Source organism: Haemaphysalis longicornis, unplaced genomic scaffold (genome assembly GCF_048455015.1).
Source record: "Haemaphysalis longicornis isolate Haplotype H1 unplaced genomic scaffold, Haemaphysalis longicornis Haplotype H1 scaffold_3, whole genome shotgun sequence".
Taxonomy (NCBI): domain Eukaryota; kingdom Metazoa; phylum Arthropoda; class Arachnida; order Ixodida; family Ixodidae; genus Haemaphysalis; species Haemaphysalis longicornis.
This window is the reverse complement of record NW_027526335.1, coordinates 154569284-154585680: the sequence shown is the minus strand read 5'-3', so window position 1 is coordinate 154585680 and position 16397 is coordinate 154569284. Positions and strand designations below refer to the sequence as shown.

Below are 16397 nucleotides of genomic sequence, written 5' to 3'. Positions count from 1 at the left end.
TGTAGCAAGTTTGCAAACTCCCATTTACTGGAGGAGGCAAATGGTTTTTAAACCGCTGCCCTGCCCCAGTGTAACACCTCAGAGAGGTGTCCCTCTAAGATAAAAAAAGATGCAGGTAGGCTCTCATCATCATCATCATCGACAAAACTGAGACAAACTGAATGAGGAGCAGCAGCGATTCCTGGTCGTTCTCCACCTTTTAAACTGCATTCAAATTTATTCATTTTATATAAAAGTTACGTAGCAATCAGTAACAATGGCAATTTCGTACATTGGCTTCAATAACCTTTGGTTCCTTCAGCTTTAGCGATCTAGTATACTTTGTCATTTTCATACCTCCATTATTCCCAGTGGTCAGCTTGGCCAGTCACGTGTTCTGTTTTGAGACAAACGCGCGAGTGGCGCGAGCGTACTGTTCTGTGAGCGTACTTCGCGCGGTGCAGTGCTCGCTCATTACCGCTGATAAATTTGCATCGTTACGAGCTGGTTATATCAGCAGTGAAGAGGCTTCCACCCGTCAGCGGCGTTTGTTACCACAGGTTGGTTCTCTCCTCGGCTACACCTCCTAAGCTAAGGTCTTCCTAGGCTTTGTTCCTGCGAAGAAGGCGTTTGCATTAACCGCTACCTAATTTAGGTTGGCTCAGTGCGTTGCAAGCTCGTTTTTTGCTGACGGGTATTTTCATCCCTAGCTCGACGCTTCCCCTGGAGGCATGTCCACCGACCGTGACGACGTGGAAGCAGTCATCGGCTCCATTCTCGCTACGGAGCGGGAAGGACTTTCCTTGCAACGCCTGGACGGTGAGAGCACGGCACGAAGCCTGGGAGTCACGAGTCTGGGCTCTGCGCGGTTATTCTGCCTTTTTTAACCACGAAGCACCACCTCACGATGACAGGGGAATGTCTATTTGACGCTGGTTGGTAGGCCCTTACCTCGACGGCCACTACTCCTATCCGGCCTTTTCCTGCAAGCCTTGTAGTGCTTCAAATGTTTAGCTCGCTTTTAGTTGGTTGATCGGAAAACGCAAACGGCGTGTCGTCAGCGGCGGTTGACCCTAGTCGCTGTGGTAAAAGGCGTAGGCTGCGTCGGTTTTGCGAGCTGTTCATTATCGATTCTTGTTATCGTTTTAACAGGCGAGTACCGGTCGATAGTTGGATACCAGATACCGTTCGGGAGACTGGGACACACCTCGTTGACGGCCTTTCTCAAAAGCATCCCCAATGTCGTTGCCTTACACAGGTAAGTATACGGTTGGCACTCTCTTGCTTAGCTTGTTCCCGGGCCGTAAAATGCGAAATTTTTTTAGGTTGTTGGTGTGGAGGTTTATGCCGATGCTGAAAACAGCTGATTGTCTGTTCCCCAATACATCGGCTCAATGATATATAAATATAATATAGTGACTCTAGACAGCACTTATCCGCTAAGGTGTTGTTCTGCTGATTCCAAGGACATGGTTTCAATCCCGGCCGCAGTGGCTACTTTTATGATGTAGGCGAAAAGCGAAAACACCCGTGTGTTTGAGATTTTGGCGCATGTTAAAGATCCCCAGGTGGTCAAAGTAATCCGGAGCCCTCCACTGCGGCGCGCATCGTAGCGCACGTGTAGCGTCGACGCGTTAAACCTCATAGCCAATCAACCACCAAAACGTTAAAGAATTTCTAGTAAAACCACTCATGCAGAGTGCATTTGTGTTTCGGGGACAGCAAGTGAGATGCTACAGCTGAACGTCGTTATAATGAACACTCGTATCGCAAATTATCGACTATAGCCAGCCAAATGCGAACTTTGGTTGGTCACGCTTCACTCCAGTGACACTTGTTCTTTTATAATGAAACTGAAATTGTGAGATATCGGATATAACGAAGAAATGTTTGACCAGTAGGCTGAGAAGCTACTTGGAATGGAAAAACCCTCCCGTATCCAAAACTGCAGAAGTATAAAGGCCCTTTTGTAGAACGCCACTGCGGAAAACTCCATCCTGCTCAGTGCTGTGAGTAGCCGCCAGCTGAAGATCACATCCTTCCTCAAATAAATACACGCAAGCCTGTTTTGTCAAGTGAACTTTGTTCTGCAGTAATTTCACGTTCTCATGTTCCGGGTCATTGAGCTTGATGGGCAACAATGAGAAAGGTAAGGGTTACCATGTTTATTGTGGTCTCGAAGCCTAAAAAATGCTTTTTTGTATCGAGTATTTTTGCGCGAGCCAGATTGTAGATTAGTTAGAGCCAGTTTTTAGCTCTACCATTGCAACAACTATTAGATATAACAAACTAATTTGCTGTCCTGAGAATCCTTTTTTATAACCAGGTTTGACCGTACGAGTATTCGTCCCAGGTTGAGCAAATGTCCCAGAGCACTTTAACAGTGGTGTCGTCATGTACTCCTCTTGAACCCAGGCATTTGGATGGCACTGTCACGGCGTACGGGGCCCACAACGCTGCCACGGCGCACGTCACAAAGCTGGTGGCCCAACAGAAGCCGAGCAAGAACCGTCGTGGTGCAGGCCCCATGAGGGGTCGCCAGTCTCAGCACGCTCAGCGGCCGTGCCACTGGCAGGTGCATCCGTACCGCAAGGTGTGTTAAGGCGAGCGCTTTCAGTGCCCCAGCCTTGGAAAGCAGCGCCTTTGTTGTCCAGTCAAGAAAATGGCCGCCATTATGAAGAGTGACAACGCTCTACCAACTGTGCTACCCCAACTAGTTGCGAGCAGTAGAACAAAAGTTAGTCGTCGTTCCTTTCTTTGTGGCACATATTTTGCTTGGACGATTGGCCCAGAATCAGAAGGGAGCTTTGAGGGGACATTGTACCCGCTTCACAAAACTGTAAATTGGAAATGTAAAAGTTGTAGAACGGTGTATACTATGTGAGCAGACCAAGTGCGCACCAGCCGCACAGAACCCCGATTCTAGGGAAGCTGTGGCGTGTGCCGGTCGGCTTGCTGACATAGCTTGCGCAGTAAGACGAAGCAACGAAAGCGATGGAAGAGACGCAAATACAATGTAGCAGTAACGAAGCTGGTAACGAGTGTCGCCAGTCTTTCGCCTTCAAAGCACGTAAGCGCGCTTCTGATGCAAAATAATCCTTCTAAGTTCCAAATAAAATAGCGAATTATCATATGCAGCACGATGACGGACAGGTCCTATGCCCTCTCTCTGCATCCTGTTTGCTACTGTGGTGTTCATGACATTTCGCAATGACAGCAGCCAACTAGGCCTATCTTAGCACATCAGCATTGATAGAACAGAGATAGTGTGGAAAGGGTGAGGCTTGAAATACATGTACAGTCGAACCTCATCATTTCGAACTCTAAGGGGATAGAAAATCTGTTAAAATTAGCCGGGATTCGAACTAGCGGTGGTCCCTTGGATTGGCGGTACAGCGCGTGCTACCAGTATCAGAAATGCATGCGCGATAGAGCAGACGGTATTGAATGTCTTTCGGAGTGCACTTTCACTAATTGTGCGCTGCAAAAGTACAAAAAAAAAAAAAGGCAACAAAAAGGACCACGCCTCCACAAGCGTGCAAAGCGAGGCGGCCTGGTTTATGCCAGCTGCCTCAACGTATGCGGTTACAGGATTGGGAGGCTGCGGAGGCCAGTGACGCATCGAACTTTGGCCTTGGGCTTCGAATATCACCTAAAGTAATCTGTGTGGTCAGGAAATATTGTTTGAAATAATTGTGGCACGTGTTTCAGGTTTCAATTAGCGAGAGCTTTCCCCCATTCAAATACACGTCACTTTGCCGGGACCAATGGGCCAGTTTGAATTATCCGTTGGCTCGAATTATGCGACTTCGAATTTGTGAGGTTCGACTGTATGTTGCTGTGTTTGGACAGCGTGGGTGCATCTGTTTTTATGCCCTGTATTATAAAGGTTCACACTTACCGGAAGTGGTGTTGGCAGTGCATGTGTCCCTCATGATCAAACTTTGCGAAGACTTGGTGCAAGGAAGCAATAAGCATCCTGAAAAATTACATTTTAAGGTCGTTACAGGGCTCGCCAAGAAGCTAGGTATACAGGGAGTTGATATGTGTAGGTTGGAACTGCTGTGGTGCCATTCTTGCGGCATTCTTATTGTGCACACTTCATAACCTAATTGAGTTTTTTTCTTTCTTTCTTTCTTTCTTTCTTTCTTCCTTCCTTTGTTCAAGACTGGGCAGCAGAACAGGAACAACTGGAATGCCCAAGGAGCCCAACGCACTGTGAGTTTATACGCTCATTACAGTGTGGAGTGAGCGTTACTCTGTAAAACGGCTGTGCACATCACCACACCAGCTGTTATGGCACATTTCTTGCTCAATTGTACAAGCCTTTAGAAGCTGTTGGGAAAAGTAGTTTTAAACGCAAATTTTTGTGTAGTTCAAGACGACAGATCTATTTGTGCATGTGTTTATATACACTGTCTTCTTTCTTGTTGATGTTATCCATTCTTTTGGTACAGAATTACCAGGTGGGCGCCAACAACCCTCCAGCACTAGCACCTAAAGGGGGTCCCAAGGCATCAGCAAGGGTGAGTCTGAAATGATTGTTTCTCTATCCTCTCCTGCTTCTAACTGTGAGCTCGTCCACCACAGTGGCTCAGTGGTTAAAGTGTCGGGGTAGCTGTGAACGAGGATTCAGGTAAAGTTTCCGACCAATGAGTGGATGATTATTTATTTACTTTTGGATTGAGGCGGAGAACAAGTCCTCTCTACTATTGTGCACATCGTAGTGCAGCTGTAGCCGCAGTGCATAGAGCACCAGTTTGATTCTGTTAAACCTAGTGATTCTTTTGGGCACACCAATGGTCCCAACGTGGCTAGCTAGCTTACTAAGCAACAAAGTACACGGGATTGGACCATAATGGGCTGCAGCGCCATTATTCGCTCACTGCTGCCACCCAATGCAATTCAAATTTCCCGCCTTCGCACTGCTCGCACACCCCCTGCCTGAAACTGCGCCAGCAGGAGTTCTGTTCTTTTTGTGCTTGCTTTTCCTCCTGCACATGCCGGTGTTGCACTGCCACTTTTTTTCGCTTACTATCGTAAAAACCAACCCAACGGGCGTTCCTAACTAAATAAACGCAGGTGCTGCCAGTTAACTACGTATATTTTACCTCAAATTTTCCTGCAGTTTTCTTTGTGCTAAACAACAGGGAGATGTATGACAAGTGCCACTGGTTCACGAGCTTCGAACGCTTGTGACTATATAAACCACTTGGCTTTCGAAGCCTCTGCGGGACGCCACGATGACAGAACGACGTATGGCGCTACTTGGGTCTAGTGAGCGAGCTACGGCGACAAGGCTAGCCCCTAAAGTGCTCTGCGCTTCATACACCCTTGCCGTTTTTTAGGCACTCTTGCAGCTTCACTCCAAGTGTGTACAGGTGGCCAATAAAGCTGTCTGTTGTGTGCACCAGTCAAGGTGGCGGGGTTACTTGTGTGACGAGGAAAGAAGAAATGAAGGAACGAGAAAGAACGGGTGATGCAGGGTGGCGCAGTAGTGGCGTTCTTATTCACTTTCAAAAAAAGTAAAACTCGATTGAAACGCAGCCTAACCAAATTTTCAAAAAGTTTTCTGACTCTCTAGGCTTTCAGGCCCACTGCTGCAATGCGGCATACGAAGCAAATTTCACTGTGCTTTGAACATGGGCAGTATTAAATTGGGGAGAGAATAGAAAGAGTGTACGGATAGACGTGCAAAGAAGGGCAGCTGCTCTTCAGTGTTTGGCTCAAAATGTTCGGGCTGGCTTCTAACTTTGGGCTTGGCTTGGCTTGGATTGTTGTTCCTTTGCAGGCACCACTGCGGGAACTCCCGAGCAACTTCCAAATCCAGGGCAACCCCCTGAGCACCAACACACCGGCCCGCCACCAGGGATTCCAGCCATGCCCTGGGCGTCCCTTTGCCACCAGTTCCGAGCAAGAGCTTGGTAAGTCTCAGGGTTCCATGATACATACCAGTTGCAAAACTCCACTCCAGGTTCAGGGTCCTGCCTGCACCCCTTCTTCACAGTAAATGAACAGCATGTGTACTGGCACACCACCTAAGGGACAAAAAGTGAACTTAGCTGGACGTTTACTTTTGAAAAGGCAACTTGTCTCCAGCAGTACCTGCTGTTCAAACTGGGAAACATTGAGTTAAGGCCCAGGGGTTCTCAAGCATGTTGGTCCCAGGATACCCTGCTAAGCTCTGTTAAGTGCCCAGGAACCGGAACTCCCCACCCCCCCCCCCCCCCGCACTCGCCATTTTTCATTCCATTCACGCTACATTCACGTGCAATAAATTCAAAAGGAAGCAAGCTTGCTTGCTTTTGAATTTATTGCACGTGAATGTCGACTTCACATGAGCGCGTACGCTAGCGGCACCTATCTCCAAACAGGAGAAATGCACTAGGGGGTAATATAAGGCTGAGATTCAAGTGCAATAGCTTAACCACGCGGCCCGTTTTCGGAGTCTGGCTGGCTACAATCTGCTGGCGGGATTTATTGAGCAGCTCGCGCTTTTCTGTTATGCGCTGAGATGTGCTTACTGACAGTCGGGCATGAGTAATGGAGGTTTCTCAGATCGATCGCACCTAGGGTTCGCCATCTAAGTTACTAGGCGCGTTTGGAACCAGGGAAAATTTATCAGTGGCTCGCGGAACCCCGAGGAGGGGCCTGCAGAACCCCTAGGTTCCGTGGAACCCACTTTGAGGAACCACGAATTAAGCAATAACTGTCTTTAGGCCGTGCCCATAATATGTCACTCCTGCTCATATTACATCCCTCTAGCGTGAAATTCGAAAGTTCTTCGATATTTGCTGTGTTTTTACGGTTAAAAACCACCTTTTGTGGCTGGCGTGGAGCTGTGTGAGCTACGCGAGGCTAGTTCTTGTACAGTAAAACGGCGATGATATGTTCTCGGTTCATATGATTTCCCAGTTAGTACTATGCTCTCAAATGCTAACACTAAAAATTTACCACAGTACGTTTCTTACTGCGTAGTACGTTTTCCCACATTGTGTGTTTCTCCCTCGCTTTTTTTTTTTACGTGTCAACGAGGTTCTGCTGTATTTTGTCTTTGTGGCTCCTTCGAACAGGGGTCGTCGTTTCGCCATTGAACTGTGCATTGTGCTTGGCAAAACTGGTAGTTGGGGTAGTTGGCAAGACACTCGGACGATTGCGCAGGCATCCAGCGACCGGATCTGCGCACGTGGCTGACCTTCTTGGCGGGGACCGGGCTGGCTGCATTCAAGGTGCCCATCTACGCCGAAATGCTGCTCCGGCAGGGGGTGGACCCAGGCTGCCTGTGGCTCTTCACGGCCCAGGACATCCGCAGGATGGGCATTGTCGATGCCCAGGATGTGCGTCTCCTGCAGGATCGGGCGCATGCCGTACGCACCGTCCTCGGCCCGGCCGCTGCCGTGAGTTGACGTCATCCCCTCCTCATTTTCTGACCCGCTGTGGTGGCTAAGGCGCTGTGCTGCTGAGCCCAGGGACGCGCCTGCGGCCGCAGTGGCTGCTTTTCTGATGAAGGCGAAAAGCGAAAGCACCTGTGTGCCGAAGGTTTAGCACACGGTTGTTTTCACGGATGTGCTGAGATTTCATTTGTGCTTGGAGAGTAGTCAGGGTGTCTAGCAACTGGGGTAACCGGGAATTGTCAGGGAAATGTTATCTACACGAAAAACCGAGGAATCATCAGAGAATGTTGTCAAAATGCTAACCCAGTCAGGGAAAATGACCAGAAAACTTGATAGAGTTAGAAATAAATAAATTCTACCTAGAGTGGAGCGCAGACTCTGCTCACCCGAATCGATGCAAAGGGAGCAGCCAATGCAGACAAATCCAATCCAAGCCAGTGGGGCAGGTAGGAGCGCCAGAGTTGACAAATTTGGCCCCGGAAAAGTTTGTCCTGAGACCTCATTTGTCTGGCAAACCTTCAGCAGTGTGCGCTGGATATGGTGGGTATACGCGTTTGTTGTTTTTGTGCTCAGTCTTCTGTCTTAACCGTGTTACCTTCCCTCGGTGTTGCGTTTGCATTGTGCTTCCACAAGTGAAGTCTCTTCAGTGACGATGTCAGTGGCAAAAAAGTGCTCCTTTAATCGGGACTGGGCGAACTTAAACGGATTAAGAAGACAGAAATGCAGGTTGAGTCAGATGTTGAGAAAAACAAGAACAGTGTGGCTGCTGTTGTCAAAAGACTAGAAGAAAAGAAGCGAAGGCTGCTTAGATAATCACTAACAGAAGCCAGTCTCCCGCAAAAACTGACACTCTTTAAGGAGTAGTGACGCAAAATTTAAAACCTGAGATAACTCTGTAAAATGCTTCCTTTTTATCCGGAGATACCTGCCAGCAAGTTTCAACAGTAGCCGTTCAGCATAACTTATTTTAAATCCATTTTAATCTCTGCCCGCACGAGAAAGCCCCGAGCGGGCCAGCATGACATCATCTGCTACTTGCCCCAAACTGCCGACGTCAGGGCTCGCGCGACGTAGCTGACGCACTGGCTGCAGCTGGCGTGCGCTGTTGCACCATGTGTACACGCCATGGTTTTGGGACTGACGTAATGCTGCACAGGCGCGCAGGGATGGTGAAGACTACGGCTGGTCTGGGCGCGCGCGTCCAGACTGGCTGCGGTGCGACAAGAATGGTGATGTCACGTGCTACCTCCTGTCATGGCGGCCGCTTGGCGTTTATTTTGTCGAAACCGAAACTAACGCAAATCAACGACGCCGTAAATGATTGTTTACACTGCGATCGACCGTCTAATGTGCCATTCTATGATTAGTGGGATAATAGGCACCCGTAGCAGCGAAAAAAACGTGACACGAAAATTTCGTGTCCGTACTCCTTTAAAAAAGTAAGATGTGTGCTTCGAGAACCCTTGTGAAATGGCTGACGCTCTTATACAGGAAGAACAGATTTGCGTTCGCACAGACCTTGTGCAATGATAGACACTCATGTCAGCAGCTGTAATCTGTGGTGAATAATTTGTGCTTGCGCCCTGTAAATAAAACAATGCTTTGCGTTTTGTGCTAATGGTCTAGAAAATGTCTCCACCTCTACTGCAGTCAGGGAATTTTACCTGAAATTGTCGGGGAAAACCTGGAAAAGTCAGAGAATAATAATTTGCTAGACTCCCTGGTAGTGTAGTGTACTGACGCTAGGACGATGGAAGTTTTGGCAAAGAACTTGGCAATGTTGTCACCAGGCTGTTTGGGCCATGTTTCTAGCAACAGAAGGCAAGAAACAAGGCAGGCTGTGCTTCTTGCATTTTATGATTTGTGAAAGAGTACCATGTCTCCGAGTCTCGTCAGGAGGGTAAAGCATTGCTGGCTGTACTTTTCATAGAACTGCACTGCAAGTTTCGCAACTGCTAGCACACTAGTACATTTTAAAGCAAGGTGCCGTAATTTGTGGGAAAGTAAAATTACTTGATCCAGAATTACTTTATTTGCTTTGGGGTTGCATGTGGAGGTTGTGTGACAGCAGTCTGATTTCCTTTCCAGGACAACCCCTTAGGTGACCCCCCATGTGGAGCCCCCAGTGAGAGTGAGTGCTGTTGCGTTGCTTCTCTGCCCCAGTGGCACAGGGGGGGAGGAGAGCTGCTGTCTCTGCACTTCAGATCGTGACTTTCTTTATAAGAACTAAGTTATATTGTGCCACACGTATCTGAAAAATGACAACTGAGTGCTTAATGCTGTAAGTTTTAATGCCGTTAATTCGCTGCTACGCGCAAAAATCTAATACCATTCGCTCAAATGTCATTTTTGGTTTAAAGGAGTTCCGCACAACTCATTCGCCTTCACGAACACCTTACATCTGCCTACTCTCGAACGCAGTGAGCACCAAATATAATACTAACCAAACTCTCAGCACCAGATTGTTGATGCGGAAAAGTAGCTGAACTTTGAAATAAGATTATTTTTTGTGCACTCTTGGTGCCAAAGTGCTGAAGAAGACGAAGGTCTTTAAAACAGCAGCCAAAGGCAAAACATTGTGTTACCCCCCGTCGTTTTTGAATTTTTCGTATTTAGCCACCACTGGCAGGCGACGGCAGCTGCTGAAGCCACTTTTAGAGATGGCTCACACCGTTTTTTAAAAACCACTATTCCTTAGAATGTTTTCTTTCACAAAAAAAAAACATTTTTAATCCTCGTAAGACATTTTCCTCTACGCTGAAAACGTCTAAAATATGAGTGCATTTCTCTTTTTGGTCATGATCACCATCATGCCCAATGCATTTAATGCCTTTGCGTTTTCACTTGTAGCACGGCCGGCCTAAATAATGTCATTCGGTATTTTAAGGCCTTAAACACATAATGTCAATTTTTCATGTACGCGTGGCGCACGTACAGTTGAAGCTCGTTATAAGAGACACTGATGTAAGAGACAAATGGGTATAAGAGACACTATTCGCCCACATGGTTGGCTGCCCTATCTTTCCCATTAAATTGACCTCTTTTATAACAGACATCGGATGTAGAAGACAGTTGGTTATAAGGGACAAGTCATCCTTGAACTTCAATCAATAATCTCGCTTGTAACAGACATTTTAACTTCAGATGCAGTGCCACCAGTCACTAATTGCAGTTGCTTCCATTGTGGAAACACAGGTGGACGGCAGACACCTTCAGTCAGCTATGAAATGACACTGAGAAGCCCTGCCAATGGGAATGCAACTTACAGAAGTGATTGAAGCTTGCTGCCATCCATTGGAGCGCGACTGCACGTGCGGACTCTCCCACTCGCGTAGCTCCCAATCAAGAAGCATCACAGATGTTGAGTCCTGCCAGCGTAATGAATAGCCTGAGCACACAGCGGAAGAAGCTGCGCACTCTGGCTATTCATCAGGCTTGTGAACTCAACATCTACGATTCATCTTCCACAAACAGTGAAAGGAAAGAAAGCTTGTAGAATCGGTTGTAAAAAACAGTGTAAATACAGTCATGAAGCAAATAAAGATTCAGAACTGTTTCATAAATTCTGGGGGCCAAACATGAATTATAATGAATCTTTTGCAACATGCTACAGCATTCTTTTGAGCTTATTTTAGTCATACGGTGCCCACATTGAACTAGGGTCAGATTAGTAAGTGAAAACATGGTTCCCTGCTTATAAGAGACATCTCGTATAAGAGACAGAAACTGCTCCCCGGTACGTGTCTCTTATAAAGGGGTTCAACTGTATTACTTTCACCTTGCTTTGGTTTGCACTGCAGTATAAGCGTCCAGAGTGGTTTCTTCCTTTGGGCGGGAAAAGTGTATTGGTAAATTTCGAGCAGCACTGTCAATTTCCATTACTACACAAGACAAAATGTAAGTTAGCGTGCACGTCGACTTGAAAAGTTCAAGGGAAGCTAGTAATTTGCCGCACAGCCAACTTTGAGATAGAACAGTCTCGCACACGAGTTTCGCATGTCTCTGAAGGGGCTCGTATGCATGCCAAACAACAAAGTGTTACAGTTCAGTCGTGCAACACATCATGCATTGGTGGGATTAACGTAACTGCGTGTGTAACAAATAAAACTGGAAGGATTGAGCGCGTTGGGGAGCCCAAAGCCAGATTGAGCAGGATAAAAGTCCCCAACCATTGAGGCACATCCTTGCTAAAAAGTCTAGTCGCTTTTGTTGCTCCTTTGCAGGGTGGCAGGGCAACGTTCACGTCGGTAACGTCAACCAGTGGCCAGAACAGCCCAACCAAAGGCAAGTCAGCCATGACCCGCATGCGACTGTCCGCAGTGGATGCTCTTACGGCCAGCCTGGCTGGGGTCGCCACGACCACACAGGTACTAACTAGTAACTTTGTTGTTTAGTGCATGGCTTGCCTAACCAATAGCCAGCACGGTGGCACCGCACAACTATAGTTGTCGGCTGAGCTCGGCCCGAGGAATTTTTGCTAGGCGGTAGACTTTGTTAGGCTGCTCAAATGCAAAAATTCAGTTTCAGTTTATTTTGCATTTCTTACACAGCACGAAAAATATGCAGGGAGAGGGGACAGAAAGCTGATGCTATATCAGCTTGGCGGGGTCCCATCTCCCCTTACAAGGCAGTGAGCTAGGCAGAGTGCAGCTCTTAATGGAATGAAAAAAACACTTTGTTTGGTAGAGTAGCAGACTGTGTAACGTTACTGAAAACAGCAATGATAGAAAATGTCAACTACAGGAATGCAGAAAAAACACGATAAAAACACTGCTAACTTGCATATTTCTAAAAAAAATTACTGCAGTGACACAATTTAGGAGAGAAAGAAAGAAATCAAGTATGCAAAAAAAAAAGAAAAATGAACTAGCCCAAAAATATTGAAACATAAGACAACACTATAATGTGCAAAATACGAACCGTATCATGTTCAACGAGAAATAATGTGACAGCAGCCTACGACTCAGTCAAGTAAAGCTATGAATTGGAAATGGAAAACCGAGCAAAAACACAACAAAATTAGAGCACATACATTTATTCACGTGTCACTATGCTTTTAACCACAATGTTTATGTACAATTCAAGAATGGAAATTTATAAAATAATGCTTTAATGCGGATATGGAAATACTGTCTATGTTAACACTTTCTACAATCATGTCATTTAATAGTCGCGATATACGGTTATCAATGTTATCTAGCCCATGATTGGTTCTAGAGGAAGGAACCGCCCAAGTGGCTTCATTTCAATTGTGGTCTGTCTGCACGTCTGACTGTCCTGCGATTCAGCATCCCGGCCAAAAGTTGAAACAACTTGTCAAGAAAACGTAGGTATTAATACGCAGAACTGTTTGAAACTCCTGAAGTTGCTGGAATCAGTCAAACATGTACCCGTTATGTATCACAAAGGAAACCTCGGGCACATTCGAGGCAAAATGTAAGTTCTTAACCTGTAGTCCCCGCATTCCTTTATTTGGCAATACACGTGGATTGGTTTTTACAAAAGCAAAGAGAGGAAAAATGATGCGTTAGGAAGATGAAAGGAAGCACAAAAAGGACACAACCCTCGCTTGTGCTGTTCCAGGAAGAAGAAACAAAGTCAAGAAAAAGATGAGTGCTGTCCCAACGGAGTGTGTGCGAGCAGTGCAAACGCAGGAATGTTGAATTGCATTCAAGAAACCTTGATTCACTTTGTCATGAGAGTAGCAACTCGAGAGAGGAAAAGTGCGAGGGGCGGGCAGCAGACGATTATTGTCTTTCAATGCCATTTGCAATGAAGCAAGCAGATACACGACTTTTTTTCTATTCTAAACTGTTCATAATTGCAGCATCATCAGGGACTGTAAAAAACAAGATTGACAATGTCCGACGTACACACCAGCAAACGCAATAACTTTGAAACTTTGAAACTTTATTTCAGCTTTTCCACAACAGAAACAAGTTGGAAAAACTGGGGCAGCGGGAAAAAAGCAGTGTTAAGCCACCGCTTGACAGGCCTTGCCACCCGTTTTGTCGGAAGTGGTCACAATTAACAACCAAACTTCGGTACATTAACAAAAAAAAAATATTTAGCATAATCAATAGAAAAAGATACACACATATATACCTAACAGGCACATGTTTTTGAGGGGTGTAACAATGCATCAAGAATCACGAATGAAATGACTACGGAGCATAGAAAAAGGCATATTGGGCAAATCATGACAAAACGCAGTGTTCAGAAATTTAGGCAAAACATATCTTAGCATATACAACCCATAATTCGTTCTACATCGGGGCACCCCGAAAGTGTGGGGATTTCTTGTGGCATAAGGTGTGTCATGTGGCTGGAGTGCAACAAGGCTGGAAAAAAAATTATCATTTTTTTGCGTAGCTCTTTTACAGAAACATGCGAACCTGTAATCTAGAAACCGGTGAACAGGTACAATATTATATTTTAGATAAATTGGCCGTACTATAGTAATATAGTAACCGTACCCAGCATAGCCTCTTTCTTGTTTCAATGGGGACGTCTTGCATTTCCCAATGTTGCTCGTTGTTCATGCCGCACCATGCCATCATGTTTCAGATCTGAACGAGAGCCAGGAGTGGTTGGAGGACGACCGGCTGCATTTGACCCCACCTCTGAGGCGTTCGCGCGCTTTGAGGATCAGGCACGGTATGGCCGAATGGCAGATTGCAGTGCGCGCCTCGTTTCAGTAGTTGGGCTGTTGAAGCATCGTCACTTCTCAGATTGCAGGCTCGGTGCATTGTTGGCTGTTCCACAAAGCTCACAGAAGGAGTACCTTTGTAGTGGCTTTTAAAATGGCTGAGGCTGCAGGGATTTGTTGAATTTACCTCGTGAAGCAATAGTCACTCTTGAAAACGGGCATCGAAAGCTGACAAGATAGCACGGTGTGGGAGCAAGTTGTTAACAATCTGTAGTACCTTAGCATACTGATTTCACAATCATCATTGTGCGTTAGCAGCTGGCATAATTCTAAAAACAAATAGCCACTCTTAAGCTAGCTTAATTAAGCTAAGACAGGCAGAGGAGCTCATCAACGCGAAACATCTATAGGCGAGGCTGTTTGAAGCTGCTGAAGCTGCCGCCATGGTTCATAAACGTCTACATTATTGAAGGCAAAGGAATCCTCAGTTATTCAAGGCGAAGTAAGAGTACTGCACAATTGAGAGTATCAGCGTCCTTTTAATTGAAAAAACAAGTTGGGTTTGTTTTTAGAGCAAGTAGCAAATGGAAAAAAAACAACTCTGAGAAGATGTGAGGGAGTGGTAAGACAAAAGCAACAGAAATGAACAGAAACAGATGGTGCGTGAGTGGTGTGAATGCGAGAAAATTGAATTGAGCAAATCTTCATTGCATATATTGCATGAAGAGTGATATGGGAGGAAAAGAGGGTGAAGGGAGGGCGGAGAGGACAGGCAGTTAGTACATGGTCAAGGCGACAGAAGACAGTCATTTTTCAATGACATCTGGAGCACGGCAGGAAATGTGTGGCCAATTTTTTTTTAGGGGCAAAGCCGCTTAGGGCCTGGGGCTGTTGGCGGCTCCTGTCGTCATCGTAATCATCGTTTCATGTTGTCACAGTACTAAAACACCGGGACGCTCGTTTGCGCCTTGCGCTAAAGAGCTTTGTGCATCAAAGGCAAGAGACTGTTACAGCAAAGCTGTATACCTCTACCCCCACCCCTTTCATCTCCATTGGCAAAAAGTCCAAGGTGCCAAGAATGCACTTTTACACTGCATGCTTCGCCCCTCCCTAGGTTTCATGTTAGTGGAGATGGCCCGGGACTTTTAATAACTGAGGATGTAGTGAGGGCGGCGCAAGTTGCAGATACTAAATGTCGTCCCCCTGTCCACAGGCCTGCAGGTCACTCCTCTGCACCTGACCTCTGTGGTGGAACGAGTGTCAGTGAAGGAGAGGCTCGGTTGGCGGTGCTGAACATGGCGGCCTGGCATCTCGCACAGTCCTCGTTCCTCATGAGCCGCTTAAACAACAAGCCTTGAGCCACACCAGAGACATCTGACTGTCATTTGTGCTTTTAGAAAAAACCTGCACATTAGTAGACGTAGCGATGTTTTATCCTCGTGGATGTTTTACCCTTTTCCTGCTTTTACCTGTTTGTGTGAGTCAGTGTGCCGTTTCCAGGGCCCTTTCCTGTGTTTTAAATAGTGGCGGAGTTTTTTTTTAGCTAAGTCCGGGTAGAATGGCTTTTAGAAAGGCAGCAAGGGCCACTCTTGTGGGAGACATTCTTTTACTTTTTCCACCGATGTGTGGTGCAAGTGCCCTGGTGACAACAGTCAAATGCTATTTTGACCACTTTGGCAGGGACCTGTTAGAAGTTCTAATTTATTGCAAGACAGGGTTGAAAGAAACGAGCGCTTGTTGCCAAGCTAGAGTTTGCAAGGCGTTAGCATCAGTGCCTCCAATGCAGCTTTCAGTGTTACAATGGCTAAGCAAAGAGCTCGCATTGGCTGCCTCTTCCATTGCCATGTTTTGGTGATTGGAGGAACGATTTTATTTCCTTTTCCTTTTAAATTGAAGATAGAGTGTCGCATGTCTTGATGCTGATGAATGCCATGTAAACTTGTATGACGACTACACATTTTTTTTAGAAATAAAGGCACCGCCTTTTGCGGTGCGGCCTATGCACGAAACAGCACCTTTTTTTTTCTCAAGTAGGTGAAAAACTTGCGTTAAACCCTTGTTGCAACAAAGTGTGTGGATGGTGAAAGAATTTGTTATAAGGCAATGATTCAATACACTCTACTGCTGCGTAAGAGCTCAGTAAGTATAGCCGAATTATCTATGACGAATTTGCAGAAGTGGGAAGTGCCAGGTATTCAGTGAAACAAACCCATATTGGGGTACAAGGAAGGCAGTAAGGTGGGGTGATACGTATTCCATTCCAAGCTAGCTACAAGCCAGGCACTTATGGTGTGGTGCAGAACATTGTGTTGCTATCAAGTGCCCAATCTCTAAGCCAATTTAAAAGACACCAAACCACCCTTGTTTACAAAAAG

The 16397-nt window shown here is 46.2% G+C and overlaps 1 protein-coding gene across 3 annotated transcripts; it reads left to right on the top strand.

Annotated features, from left to right (window-relative positions):
* Positions 1-345: 345 nt before the first annotated feature.
* On the top strand, positions 346-16031 carry LOC144175150 (uncharacterized). 3 transcript variants are annotated; one of them, XM_077704236.1, is made up of 12 exons: positions 346-575; positions 690-798; positions 1132-1237; positions 2395-2572; positions 4147-4197; positions 4437-4505; positions 5771-5903; positions 7141-7376; positions 9462-9504; positions 11597-11740; positions 13941-14030; positions 15236-16031. In XM_077704236.1, the coding sequence occupies exons 2-12, from the start codon at positions 711-713 to the stop codon at positions 15313-15315; spliced, it is 1218 nt and encodes a 405-aa protein (XP_077560362.1). In that variant the 5' UTR covers positions 346-575; positions 690-710; the 3' UTR covers positions 15316-16031. The 3 variants fall into 3 exon arrangements, with proteins under 3 accessions (XP_077560362.1, XP_077560363.1, XP_077560361.1); XM_077704237.1 differs by having other exon boundaries at positions 347-539; positions 11597-11657; XM_077704235.1 differs by having other exon boundaries at positions 347-539.
* The last annotated feature ends 366 nt before the right edge of the window (positions 16032-16397 follow it).

Bases quoted from the DNA above. Each gene is read 5' to 3' on its own strand.
- LOC144175150 (XM_077704236.1), top strand. From the start codon at position 711: ATGTCCACCGACCGTGACGACGTGGAAGCAGTCATCGGCTCCATTCTC. The intron at 2,573-4,146 runs GTGTGTTAAGGC...CCTTTGTTCAAG, and splicing joins AGGTGCATCCGTACCGCAAG to ACTGGGCAGCAGAACAGGAA. The intron at 7,377-9,461 runs GTGAGTTGACGT...TTTCCTTTCCAG, and splicing joins TCCTCGGCCCGGCCGCTGCC to GACAACCCCTTAGGTGACCC.